At 35.4% G+C, this 12,125-nt stretch overlaps 1 protein-coding gene across 1 annotated transcript; it reads right to left on the bottom strand.

The window, feature by feature from the left end:
- Positions 1 to 262: 262 nt before the first annotated feature.
- Positions 263 to 1,213, bottom strand: LOC102250378 (olfactory receptor 52A5). Its single transcript, XM_005880396.1, has one exon. The coding sequence runs from the start codon at positions 1,211 to 1,213 to the stop codon at positions 263 to 265; it is 951 nt and encodes a 316-aa protein (XP_005880458.1).
- Between the last annotated feature and the right edge of the window lie 10,912 nt (positions 1,214 to 12,125).

Genomic DNA, 12,125 nt, shown 5'->3' with positions numbered 1-12,125 from the left:
ATGTACTTTACTAAAAGCTGATTTAACTACAAACAGGTATTCATAATTTCTTTTTTATGTCATTTATTGGCTAAACATATGCTCCAAATCTAAATTTATAACAAAAGAAATTATTTAAGGAATCAAATCCTTTCTGTCTCTAAAGGAAACCTAGAACTTTAGATTTTAACATATAATAAACTATCTAAAGGACAGAATCTCACAAAAAACCTAGTGTTTCTTATGTAAAATTATTGATATTTGAAAAAAGATTAATAAGAAATCAAGAGGCATTCTTAGAATGAAAAATGTGAGACACTCGGTCTCGAATCTGTTTGGTCTTCACACCATACACAATAGGATTGAGCAATGGTGGGACAAGCAGGTAAAGGTTGGACAAAAGAATATGAATGTAAGGTGGAATGTGGAAGCCAAACCTGTGTGTAAAGAAGGAGAAGAAAGCCAGGAGATAAAACTCAAGGAAGACACAAATGTGAGCAATGCAGGTGTTAAAGGCTTTCAGCCTGGCTTCCTTCTGAGGCAGACTGAAGACAGTTATAAATATTTGAATGTAGGATACTGTGATGAAGATTATATCAAAGCCAAGTACACTGAAAGCCACAAACAGACCATAGATCTTGTTGATTCTAGTATCTTCTGCTGCCAATTTCACGATGGCCATGTGCTCACAGTATGAATGGGAGACCACAGTGGTCCAGTAATACTTCAACCGGCATTTGATGAGGATGAGACATGGAGCCACAAGAAGGGCTCCTCTGAGTGTCACCCCAACCCCAATCTGAGTGAGAAGTTGGTGGGTAAAAATGGCTACATGTCTCAGAGGATGACAGATTGCCACATAGCGGTCCAGGGCCATGGCCAGCAGGATACCTGATTCAATGGCCTGGAAGGTGTGAATAAGCCACATTTGCAAGAGACAGGCATCAAAGTGTATCTTGGGCAGATGAAACCAGAATATTCCTAGCATTTTTGGCAGGATGCAGGTACTGAGAGCAATGTCTGTGGCTCCAAGCATTGCCAGGAAGAGATACATGGGCTCGTGGAGGCTGCGCTCAGATTTGATGATGACCAGGATCAGAGAATTCCCAAACAGAGCAACGATGTACATGGCACAGAAAGGGATGCCAATCCAGGCCTGAACAGACTCCAGACCGGGGATCCCCACCAGTGTCAGCACCGAGGGCATGAAGACTGTGCCATTGAGCTTGAACATGATGGCTTAGACTCCCTGCTTTAAAGCTACTGATTCAAGGTTTCAGTGTGGGTTATCTCTCTTCTATTTTCTGTTCTCACCTAGATTTCTGCAAAATCTGAACTGGAAAATTTTTTACCTAATAGAATAACAGCCATATATTAATATTTGTTGTAGTTGCTTATGTAAAAACTTTTAAAAATCACAATCTGATTGATTAATAATATATCTATTTTTTCATATGTATGCAAAAACATATTATTCAAAATTATTTTACTAGAATAAATCAGTAAACATCAAAACCAAGAATATGAAATGTCAAATATACTCTGCAATATTAAATACTAATTATATTTGTTCAGTTTATGATTTGATTTCTGATTAAAATAAATATTATATTTTAATATATTTTACAAGCACCTTTAGATACTATTAAACAACTCTGTTTCCATTTATTTGTCTATGGATGTGGTAGTCTATGTTTGAACTATATATTTGCTGTCAATTTTGATATTTAAGCATCAGTAGAATTCCTTGGACGTTTGCTTTTCTCTCACATATTGAAATTAGGCACACAACTAATACAAATTAAGGTCAATATTCTTTCATTGGGTATCTTCTATAGCTGGGGTTCTGTGCAAGGTCTGGATAAACAAACAGCAAAGCTACAGAACTTATCAGAAAATGAGGCTGAACTCATTTGACCATTTTGCACTTCAATTTTAGGCAAGAATATTTGGTCTTATGATTACACTATATCATGCTTCCAGAGTCTATGTTTCAAAGCTAATAATGATCTTGCTGTGTGATATAAATATTTTTTATATTTGCAATAATTTTTTGGTTATTTTTCTAAATCAATTTAATTCTACTTCAAGGGCCTCTATTCAGGAAAGCCACACCAAGGAGAGAGGAATATAAATGAACAAAACTTATCCCCTCATTTCTTCAATTTCAACAAAAATATGAATCTACTAGTAAGTCTGAATGTATATTTTCATAATAGGACATTAAATGCACATATATGCAAAAGTTAAATGGTTTCCTTTAAGATTATTTCAGTTTTGAAGAATCAATACATTGAAAAGCTCACTTCACTGCTGTTGTAAGCAATTGTTTAAGTGATTACTGAGTAATCCAGGATGCAGATAATATGTAATCACTAATTAGTAGTCTTCCCATCAGTTTAGCTCTCATATATTCCCTGAATCTATTTGGACAAGGGCTACTTCTTAACTCTCTGGATTGATGTAATTATTGTATTTGAGACATTTGCTATTCCTCTCACTAACTCTTACCTCCTAAACATGATTATTCAATTACCATCTCATCACAAACACCACACACACACACACACACAAACACACACACACACACACACACACACACATATCCATATTTAGAAAATTTGTCCAGTCAGGCTCATTTGAATTATCAGTAACATGTACTGATTCTTGATTCTCTTCAAAGTGAGAAGAAAAAAATTTTGTTTCCAGGTAAATGGTCTTGTCCATCTTGAATTTTTCACACCTGCTGATCACTGTCTTTGATAGTCTCTATCAGCTGTGACAGAGCCAGAGTGGGTCTGTGACCACATCAAACAAGAGTCAACACCACCCTAAGGAAGCTTCCTTCTGAGGATGACTTCATACCAAAGAGAAAGCTGATTTCTCCTCTGATGAAGATTTATTATCCCCCAGTATCCTAAATCATATACTTGGACAGAGCTCAAAAGCCTTATATTTCATATTGTTCTTTAAAGGACATTTACTTTTGACCACTTGGCTTTGTTTGCAATCAATACCACCAAGAGGTACACATCTGAAGAGCCAGTTTGTATTTTTATAAAATGGTTTGGAGAGATCTATTAAATGACTATCCTCCAAATTCCTCCTAGCACTCTGTAATTCCACCCAGTTTGGTGTTCACTCTTTAGTTATGTTGGGTGGTCACAGACTCTCTTTCTTCAATAGGGTTGTACAAAATTAGTTTCAGGCATCATAGATATCCAATTGTAAATGAGCCAAAAATGTGGTCTATTATATTGCTCCCTTAGCCTCATAGCGCTATAAATTCAACAGGTTATTTGTTTGTTTGCTTGTTTTCTGAATCACCCCTCATCTTCACTAGCGCAAGAACACATCAAGCTCTCTAGCCATTTACCTCTCCCTTATTAATTCTTATTTTCAGCTCCTCACAACTTCACTGAAGTTCTTCATGTGAGACCCATATTCTCTTAGTTTATCATTGCTGCCTGATTCACATTTTTCCTGATTCACATTCTTTTCTAACTTTAATTCATTATAACACATTAACTACTCCTTGACCACCTGACACAATGTCCTTTTTCCTTTAATTATTTACCAGCAAGTGTCTGAAAACCTCACATTATAATCTATACATTTATTTTATCCAACAAATAAACTAAATAATGTTAGAAAAATATCACCATTTTGGAAAGGTTGCCACTAAAAATTATGCAGCTCTGAGTTCCATGGCTGATTTCTAGTTATTTCTATTCATACATTTCTCCCCTTTTTCACTCTATAATAATTTATCTCTAGCAGATATATTTGTTACAATTTTACTAACTCATATTTTTTCTCTTTGCCATTCTTCACCTCAGTAGAAATGGAGTCTCTTTAAGCTAATTTCCCTAATTAAGTTCTGATATCTACTTATGATTTCCTATTCCTACTCTATGAACTTATTACTCCCCCCCCCCAAAAAAAACTGCATTTTCATCATACAGTCAATTACTAATTATTTCCTTTATGATAAAATATGTTTCAGCTTTAAACACATTTTCTTATAATAGGTACTGTCATTTCCTCTTGGTAATATTTTCTATGTCATTTTAATTAATTGCCTCTATAATCCTGAGTAATAATTCGCAGTGTTTTGTTAATCAGTTTAAGAGATTTTTCAAAACATTGCCATAAGCATTTGCATCCACATCTTTTTAAACATTATTATTCTAAAAAAAAAATCAAATTGAAATTCTATTCAAACAAAATGAACTGTTTAATGGTCTCTTCTAAGTTGATATTTGTGAGGAACTCTACATAATTTTCTTTATAAAACTCATATTTTGTTTCTATAATCACACTTTATCCTGTTTTTCTTCCCGTATCAAAAGTATTCATTTGTCTCTCTGACTCCCTTTACATTGCTGATGCTGTGAATTCCATTAAGGACTATGTTCCTCTACATGGTTCTCTTTACACTCATTTTATATATCCCCTGCCCGGCAGTATTGCCCAGTCCATAGTGTCACTAACCACTGCTTAAGAGTAAATAAATATTGCCTCTACATAAATCTAACCTGAACATGGGACACATACACTAAACTGCCTTCTAAACAGTTCCATCTTGGTGAAGTGTCTCTACTTCTGGGAGCAGGGACAAGTAGTAAAAACATAACTTCTGTATAAAGAATCTCCTAATATTCTAGACAAAAATTTTTTTCTGTCCTCAATATATGACTATTAAATACACCTACTTGAAATTAATATTTTATTTTCTCTATAACTGTTTAATATGAAAAAAATGCATAAAACTTAATGCAGACACAAATTCACTTGCCCTGTTTTCAGGTGTATATCTGCATGGAGGAGTGTGGAGATTAGCAAAAGTGAAGAATAAGTCTAGAAAAAATGCTAAGAATCTGAGTATCTTAACATATAAGCTTCCTCTGTTTATCTTTTGGTATTATATTCAAATACTCACCTAAATCAGGAGATATGCTTGCTGTAGTTAAAGATCTAAAGAGATTCACCATATATGCCAAGGTAAAAATGGTAAAAGTGCTAACTAGACCAAGAGGAACTCAGTACTACTTGTTTATCCTCTTATGTCTTAGGTGAAATCCTGACAACCTAAGTATCATTCTCCTTTTAGCATTTTATAAGAGTAACCCTCATGTATAATTATAGGGTGCAATTTCCCACAGTCCCCATAGATCCTTTCTAACATTTCTCTGTGTTGATCCCAGAAATGCCTAGAAAAATATATACTCACAAGCTCAATTCTTCAGTCTTTTTATGTGCCTGCATTGACATGCTAATGTAACTATATATGCAGTTATAAAGAAATGGTTTTCAATGATACAAATAGCGGACAAATATAATGTCAGCAGTTGGGCAAGACTATGATGCAATTCTCCTGAGGAATGGAGTTAATAGAGAACATGTCATGTCATACACAATAAATTTTTTTTCCAGCTTTCAATAGCTTGTAATAATGAAGGTACAAATATTGGGGAAAAGAAGCAAGTATGAATTCCAGTACCTTATTCCAAGTATACTCAGAGGCTCATGATTTAAGTTCATGAAGCTGAAAGAAAGAAATGGAAGTAGAGCACCCTCCCTAATAAGAGATCATCCAAACACTTTTGAGATACCTATTTAGACCCCATCATTTTTTTTCTGTTTAAATCGGTAAACAACTTTTCTATCTTTTATGGAAATAATTATTCTTAAAACTGTTAAACTATAATATATAGTTAAGAAAGTGAATGAAATATAGAATCAAATAAGTGATAGGAAATATGTGTATTTCATTCCAAATCTTTAATTTTCTAGGCACTTCATTACTTTCTAATGTTACTATTTGACACTCTGACTTTGCATTTCAAGAAAAGTCAAGTATCAATTTGAAAATTTTAATAAATATAGAAAATTATTTTAAAATATGAATAAATAGCTGGATTTTTAGCATACCTAGAAACAAAAATTAATTCATTTGCACTTTTATTTCACTAAAGGCCAATGAAAATTTGTTTACCATGTTAAACATTTGGGAAAGTGGAAGTTCAGGCCATGGCTTTATTTGATTATTGTTTTTAGGCATAATTTTGTATAAATGAAAAATAAAATATAACTTTGTAATATTTTGGTAAGATGCTATTTAAATATAGATGACTAAAACTAAGAAAACTAAGTGATAACTGATTTAATTCAAAATGTCCAAAATTGCTCAGCTGGCGTGACTCAGTGGTTGAGCACCGATCTTTGAACCAGGAGGTCACAGTTCTATTCCTGGTCAAGGTATATGCTTGGGTTGTGTGCTCCATCCCCAGTGTGGTGGGGGCATGCAGGAGGCAGTTGTTCAATGATTCTCATCACTGATGTTTCTCTCTCTCTCTCCCTCTCCCTTCCTCTCTGAAATCAATAAAATTATGCCATCATAATGCACATGACAACCCAGTTGAGGCAGTAGGTACAGTTCTGTGCTAGCAAGATTATTCTTGTAGGTATTGTGATATTGGCAAATATGTTGGGGTTATTGTCTCAGCATCAAGACACGTTCAGGAATCTGGAGAAGGCTGTTCATAGATTAAATAGTCCAGAGATGAAACATAATTGTGAAAGGCATTAGGGTGTCAGAGGAGCTTAGCTAAAGGAGCTAAGTTCTAAGGTCTAAGGTCTTAAAGTCTAAGGTCTCCTTGTCCCAGGACCCCTAATTTTTTTTTTTCAAGAGAAACATCAAAAGTGCTTTATTCAAAGTAATTTCCATTGCTAGCTACACATTTCCTCCATCTTTCAGGTAATTTTTGGATACAGTCCCAGTAGAACTTTTGAGGCAAACCATTCAGAGACCCAATTTTCCACTTCTTCGTATGTTTTGAAGTGCTGCTCAGAAAGTGTGTGTGCCATCGATCAGAACAAGTGGTAATCTGAAGGAGCAAGGTCTGGTGAATCTTCCCCAATGGGGTGGGACACATTGTGTCTGGGTCTCACGTGATTTTGAGGTGCCATGGGTGGGCAGGAACTTGCCTCTGGGTCCTGCAATGCTCCCCACACTCTGACAGAAGGAAGATTTTCATATACATTTTACTAATTTTCTTTTATCTCTGACACTTCTATTATAGAGAAAGGGCAAATAGCAATATCATCATATTTCCTCTAATTAATCCCCTTTTAATGTGCATAAATTTTGTGCACCAGGCCACTAGTTTATATATAAGATTTGTTTCCTGAATTAGAATTGCCATGGAAATATACAAAATTATTCAGCTGCCAATGTCTATCTTGATGGAGTCTGGGCCCTGCATCAATGTCATATTTGCAAATACCTTGGTGGGAAGAAAGTTCAAGGTAAGGAGAGGTAGTTTTATTGGTGGAATCACAATTCAAGAAAGAGCCTTCAATCAATAATTTATCAAAGAAATGTTGGTATGTTCTATAGAAAAACCCAGCCCTGCTTGTCTAAAGTGATGTTAAAAAGAGAGAAGTGAGGAGGAGAGAAAAGCAGGGCTCAAGGTATAGTGGATTTTGGTGTTTCTCTGTCTAAAGTATCATTGCAAAGTTTGTTTATTTTTTTATTTTTTCTGATTTCCATGAACAGGTTAGAAGAAGAAAGACAAGATGGAATGGGGGAGGAAGAACATCACCAAGCATCCTGATCACGTTGGCCCCATCATAGGCATAGGTGTCCATATACTCAGTCTTTGCAATGTGGGTATCACTGAGTGGGCAGGTGATTTTGCTAATGTATATACTGGTAAAACTTTTTGTTGGGCCAGTGTCCATTGTCTCATTCATTTAAAAAATGCTAAATAAGCTGCTGAGGTTGATTCTTCTATTTCTGTCATTCAATATTTGTGTGACTGGTTGAGAATAGGTCATAGACCAGTACAGAGAATCACAGTTTTTCAAATTTGGCTCTTTTGCAAGGAAGGACGCTGACCTGCCATGCCCATTCCAAATGGCACCATGTTCATGCCCTCTGTGCTGACCTTTATTGGGATCCCTGGCTTGGAAACTATACAGTGCTGGATTGGGATTCCATTCTGTGTTATGTACCTCTTTGCTTTGATAGGGACATTCACTCACCATCAAATCTGAACCCAGTCTCCATGAGCCTATGTATGTCTTCTTGGCCATATTGGGAGCCACAGACATTGCACTTAGTACCAGCATTGTCCCCAAGATGCTTGGTATTTTTGGGTTCCACTTGCCAGATATGAATTTTGATGCTTGCCTTTTCCAGATGTGGCTCATCCACACATTTCAGGTTATTGAATCAGGAGTCCTGTTGGCCATGGCTCTGGACCACTATATAGCAATCTGTTATCTTTTGAGGCATGCTACCCTATTCACTCAACAACTAGTCTGGTCTAATTAGCATATTACACTTTTATCATTATAATTGTACACCTGAAACCTATATAATTTCATGACCAATATAACCCTAATATAATCAACAAAATAAAAGAAAATCATAATCTCCCATATGATAGTCAAATAGGTGACAGCTTAATATAATCAAGCAATCTTAATGGACACAGGGAAAAAGCAAATTATATGTATGTGTTAGTAATGTCCTCATTATGGCTCTATTCTTAGCTTTGGGATTTCACTTTCTACTGCTCCTCAGAGAAGGTTATGTTTTAATGTATTCCACTGTCATTGTACTAAAGATTTGTTGAGGTGGTAGGTTGTGGAGGAAGAGGATTTGTGTTACTTTCCTCCCTTCTTTCCCTATATTTACTTCTTTGGATGCAGTGGTTCCAATCTAGTTCTTTGTTGACCTATCTTCTATTGACTATATCCCCCCTGCATCCTCCAGAATGAGATTCAGAAGGAATGAACTGGGCTGAAATGTTTGACTGTTAGAAGAGATAAGGTCTCAGTATTGTCCTCTAGCTAAGACTTTTCCCCTTGGAGACGAAGCATTTTTTTATACATAGGGTTCGGGAAGAGTTTCACATTAACTTCTCTTCCAACAGGGAAATATTTCTTTGATCCTAACTGTGAATCTGTTGGTGTTTTTAGAAGTAAAGTCTATGTAATATGTGGGACACCTCTGAATGAAGACAATGGAGTTTCTCATACTCATGATAATCTAAATGCAGCCCCCAGCAACTTGTCAGATTTCATAGTGAAGTGTGTTGACTGTTGTAACTTTAAGTGATCTCTTCTCCAATCAGCTGGATACGGTGAGCTATACCTCCTTGGATGTGCTTGTCTCTCTATGTTTGAGGTGGATGATTTGCCCTGTGACCTCATTTCTAAGAAGGCTTTAAGAAAAGTCATTGATATTCAGTTTGCCTAGCTTTTTCGTGTCAGGACAGGAGTGACAATTCTGAGCTTGTTGCATGTCACAGCTAAAAGAGAAGTCATTAACCATTTCTTTTAAAGTTTACAATGTAAGTACAGTTTTCCATGGGGAGACATTGTTATTGCTTTGTGCTTCATCCTGGCCCAGACCTCTTTTCCCTTCAATCTTATTTCTCCTAAGAGACCCATCAGCCTTCCAGAGGGATCTCCTGAACATTGAAATAGCCTATTACAAAGCAACCATAACTACCAACTTAACCGCAGAGTCCTCACTACTGATGGCTACACTGCCATATTTTTTAACCATTCCAAGATATGCATATTGGTCTAGATACTTCAGCAGAAATTATAATTTGATATTTTTCAAAGAATAATAGTTATTTTTTAATTACCTACAATATGTCAAGGATTGTGAGATTGTAACTCATAAGCAGAAACTATTTTAAAAAGTCATATTCTAAGATAGCAGCTGAAATAAATGAAGGGTAGGCAATGACTATGAATAAGTTATTGCTGGTGGGTCAGAAGCCTTGAGAGCAAGATAAAAATGTGAAATTCTTGAGGGACTGTGGAAGTCATATAGAAACATCAGATCTTCCTTCAGACTCCACTGAGGGTTTTTGAGATTAAGTGCCCTCCTTTGTGTATTCACAGTCTGATGAAGGCGATGACATGCAAGTAAAAACAGGACGAGCACATGGTAAGACCTTTAATGGAAATGAAGACTCCATTGCTGCTTGACTGGAGTGGTAGAAATAGAGAAGGCAAGGATAGTTCTGAGATTTCCAAATGGTTGGGTAATATCTGTTGTTGCCAACAAATAAGATATATTTGTATGGCAAAGAATGGGAGACCTTACTGAATTTAGTTTGGGGTATTTTTATGTGTTCTTATTTCAATACCTTAATATAAAATACATAATGTATTCAAAAGAGAATGTAAGAAAAGACCACTGTATTCCAATACACTTCTCTACTCTTACGTGGCAGATTACAGGCAAGAGAAAATGCTGACTGACTCAGAAACAGACAAAACAGCAAAGCTCAGGGTGTCAGAAGAAATAAGGCACTTATATGGTTCAGAAGCAGATGGAATGGTATTGCTAATAGAAAATTAGAGAAGTCTGGGCAGGTATTTGGGTTACCTGGCAGACTGCTGAAGATATTATAAAGAATAACCTTATTGAAACAAATGCATTTCTCCAAAATTTCTTTCAAAATAAGCCTGGGAGAAGACAGAAAAAACTTTTGAGGTGATAGGGGTAACTGTACAAGCAGACCATTATTTGGGGGTAGTTCTTCGTAATTTTCTCTCTGTGCTTCATTCTATGGAAGCTTCCAATGTTAAGAAGTCACTTTACTGCTTTTCTCGTGGTACAGATGACATGTTATGATCTTGTAAGTGCTTCTTTTCTCTTGGTGTAGATGACATGTTACTATCTTGTAAATTAGTTTATAAAAAACTAAAAGATGATTTTAAAATATTTGCATATATTTACCAAGAGTGATTATGCTTGTTTGTAATCTTAGGTGGGTTAGCCTTTTGTATGTTTGATTCTCCTAGAAGGAAATATAAGAATGGAACTTGGCCAACCAAATTTCCAAGTGCAAAACAATCATTTGAGAATTTGCAATCAGCAAGAGTTTGATAAATACTTAAAACCTCTTTATACTCTGAATGTCCATTATTTGCAGGTTTTGTCCTAAATTCTTATCTTTGTCTTGGGTTAGAGACTTCATCCCCTTAGGCAGTAATTTCCACAACACTGAGTTTCTTTATTGTGGCTGAAGTTTAAGTTCTTAATTTTTATGAATTATATGAAAATATTTTTAACTTTTAACAAGGAAACACTTCAGATATTATTCACATAGGCCTAGAATAGCACCAGTTTGATAGTAGAATGTGTATACCATAATCAGATCATTCCACTCCCCCATCACCCCCCACACACACATATTGTTTAGATTTAGATATCTACATAAGGAATCATTGCATTAGTAGTATTTATCAATATATCTTGAGTTTTCACATCAGTGCCATTCAGGACCATAAATTGAGATGCTGGGAGCAATTGTAATTTTAAAAGCATGTTAAGAAGAGTGAAGTGCATATGCCAGAGTTATGATACTAGGAAGAACCTGGAGGCTAGGAAGAATGATAGGGGTCAGTTACCAAAACAGAAGGACAGGGTCAGAACAAGAGTCACAAGAACTACTGCCACTGAGACCAAAAGTGCTGAATTGCACTTGCTTTGTCCTTCATATTATTAGTCAGGAAAGATGCTAGAGACAGAAGGAGTGATGCCTACAGCTGGGAGTCAGGGCTTTGCAGAAAATACAGTGGGCTTATTAACACTGTTGGGATTATTTGCAGCAACTTTAAATCATTTGACAGCATGAAGAAATAATATATTCCATTTTTGTATATATGATTGTGTTATGCTGTATATCTTCAGGTCTTCTTAAGGAATTCATTGAAAATAGGGACAAATTTGTCTTTGATCAATGAGAGGGCATGGATTGGCTTTAATTTTTATAAGTACATTCTATATTTTTGGTTAGAAGATCTTATTCTAAATTCTTGATTACTTTGCTATGCTCACTATGAATGAATACTATTATTATTTTTGAAACACCTGTAACTTATTGTGTGTGTGTTTATGTATATGTATCCACAGTTGATATCAATTTCTTTGAAGGATAACTTGTTTGTTTGTTTTTCTCTAAAACTATTTATTTCATAGAATCCACATTGGCTTTGATACAATAATGAAACTATTATATTTCTAACTGATATTCTAATGGGAAATAAAAACTAAGTGTAGAATTGAATACAGTTCCAAAACATAGGAAAAAATATCTAAAGATGTG

The sequence above is a fragment of the Myotis brandtii genome, unplaced genomic scaffold (assembly GCF_000412655.1).
Source record: "Myotis brandtii unplaced genomic scaffold, ASM41265v1 scaffold637, whole genome shotgun sequence".
In the NCBI taxonomy this organism is placed as follows: domain Eukaryota; kingdom Metazoa; phylum Chordata; class Mammalia; order Chiroptera; family Vespertilionidae; genus Myotis; species Myotis brandtii.
This window is presented reverse-complemented; position numbering and strand designations above follow the sequence as displayed.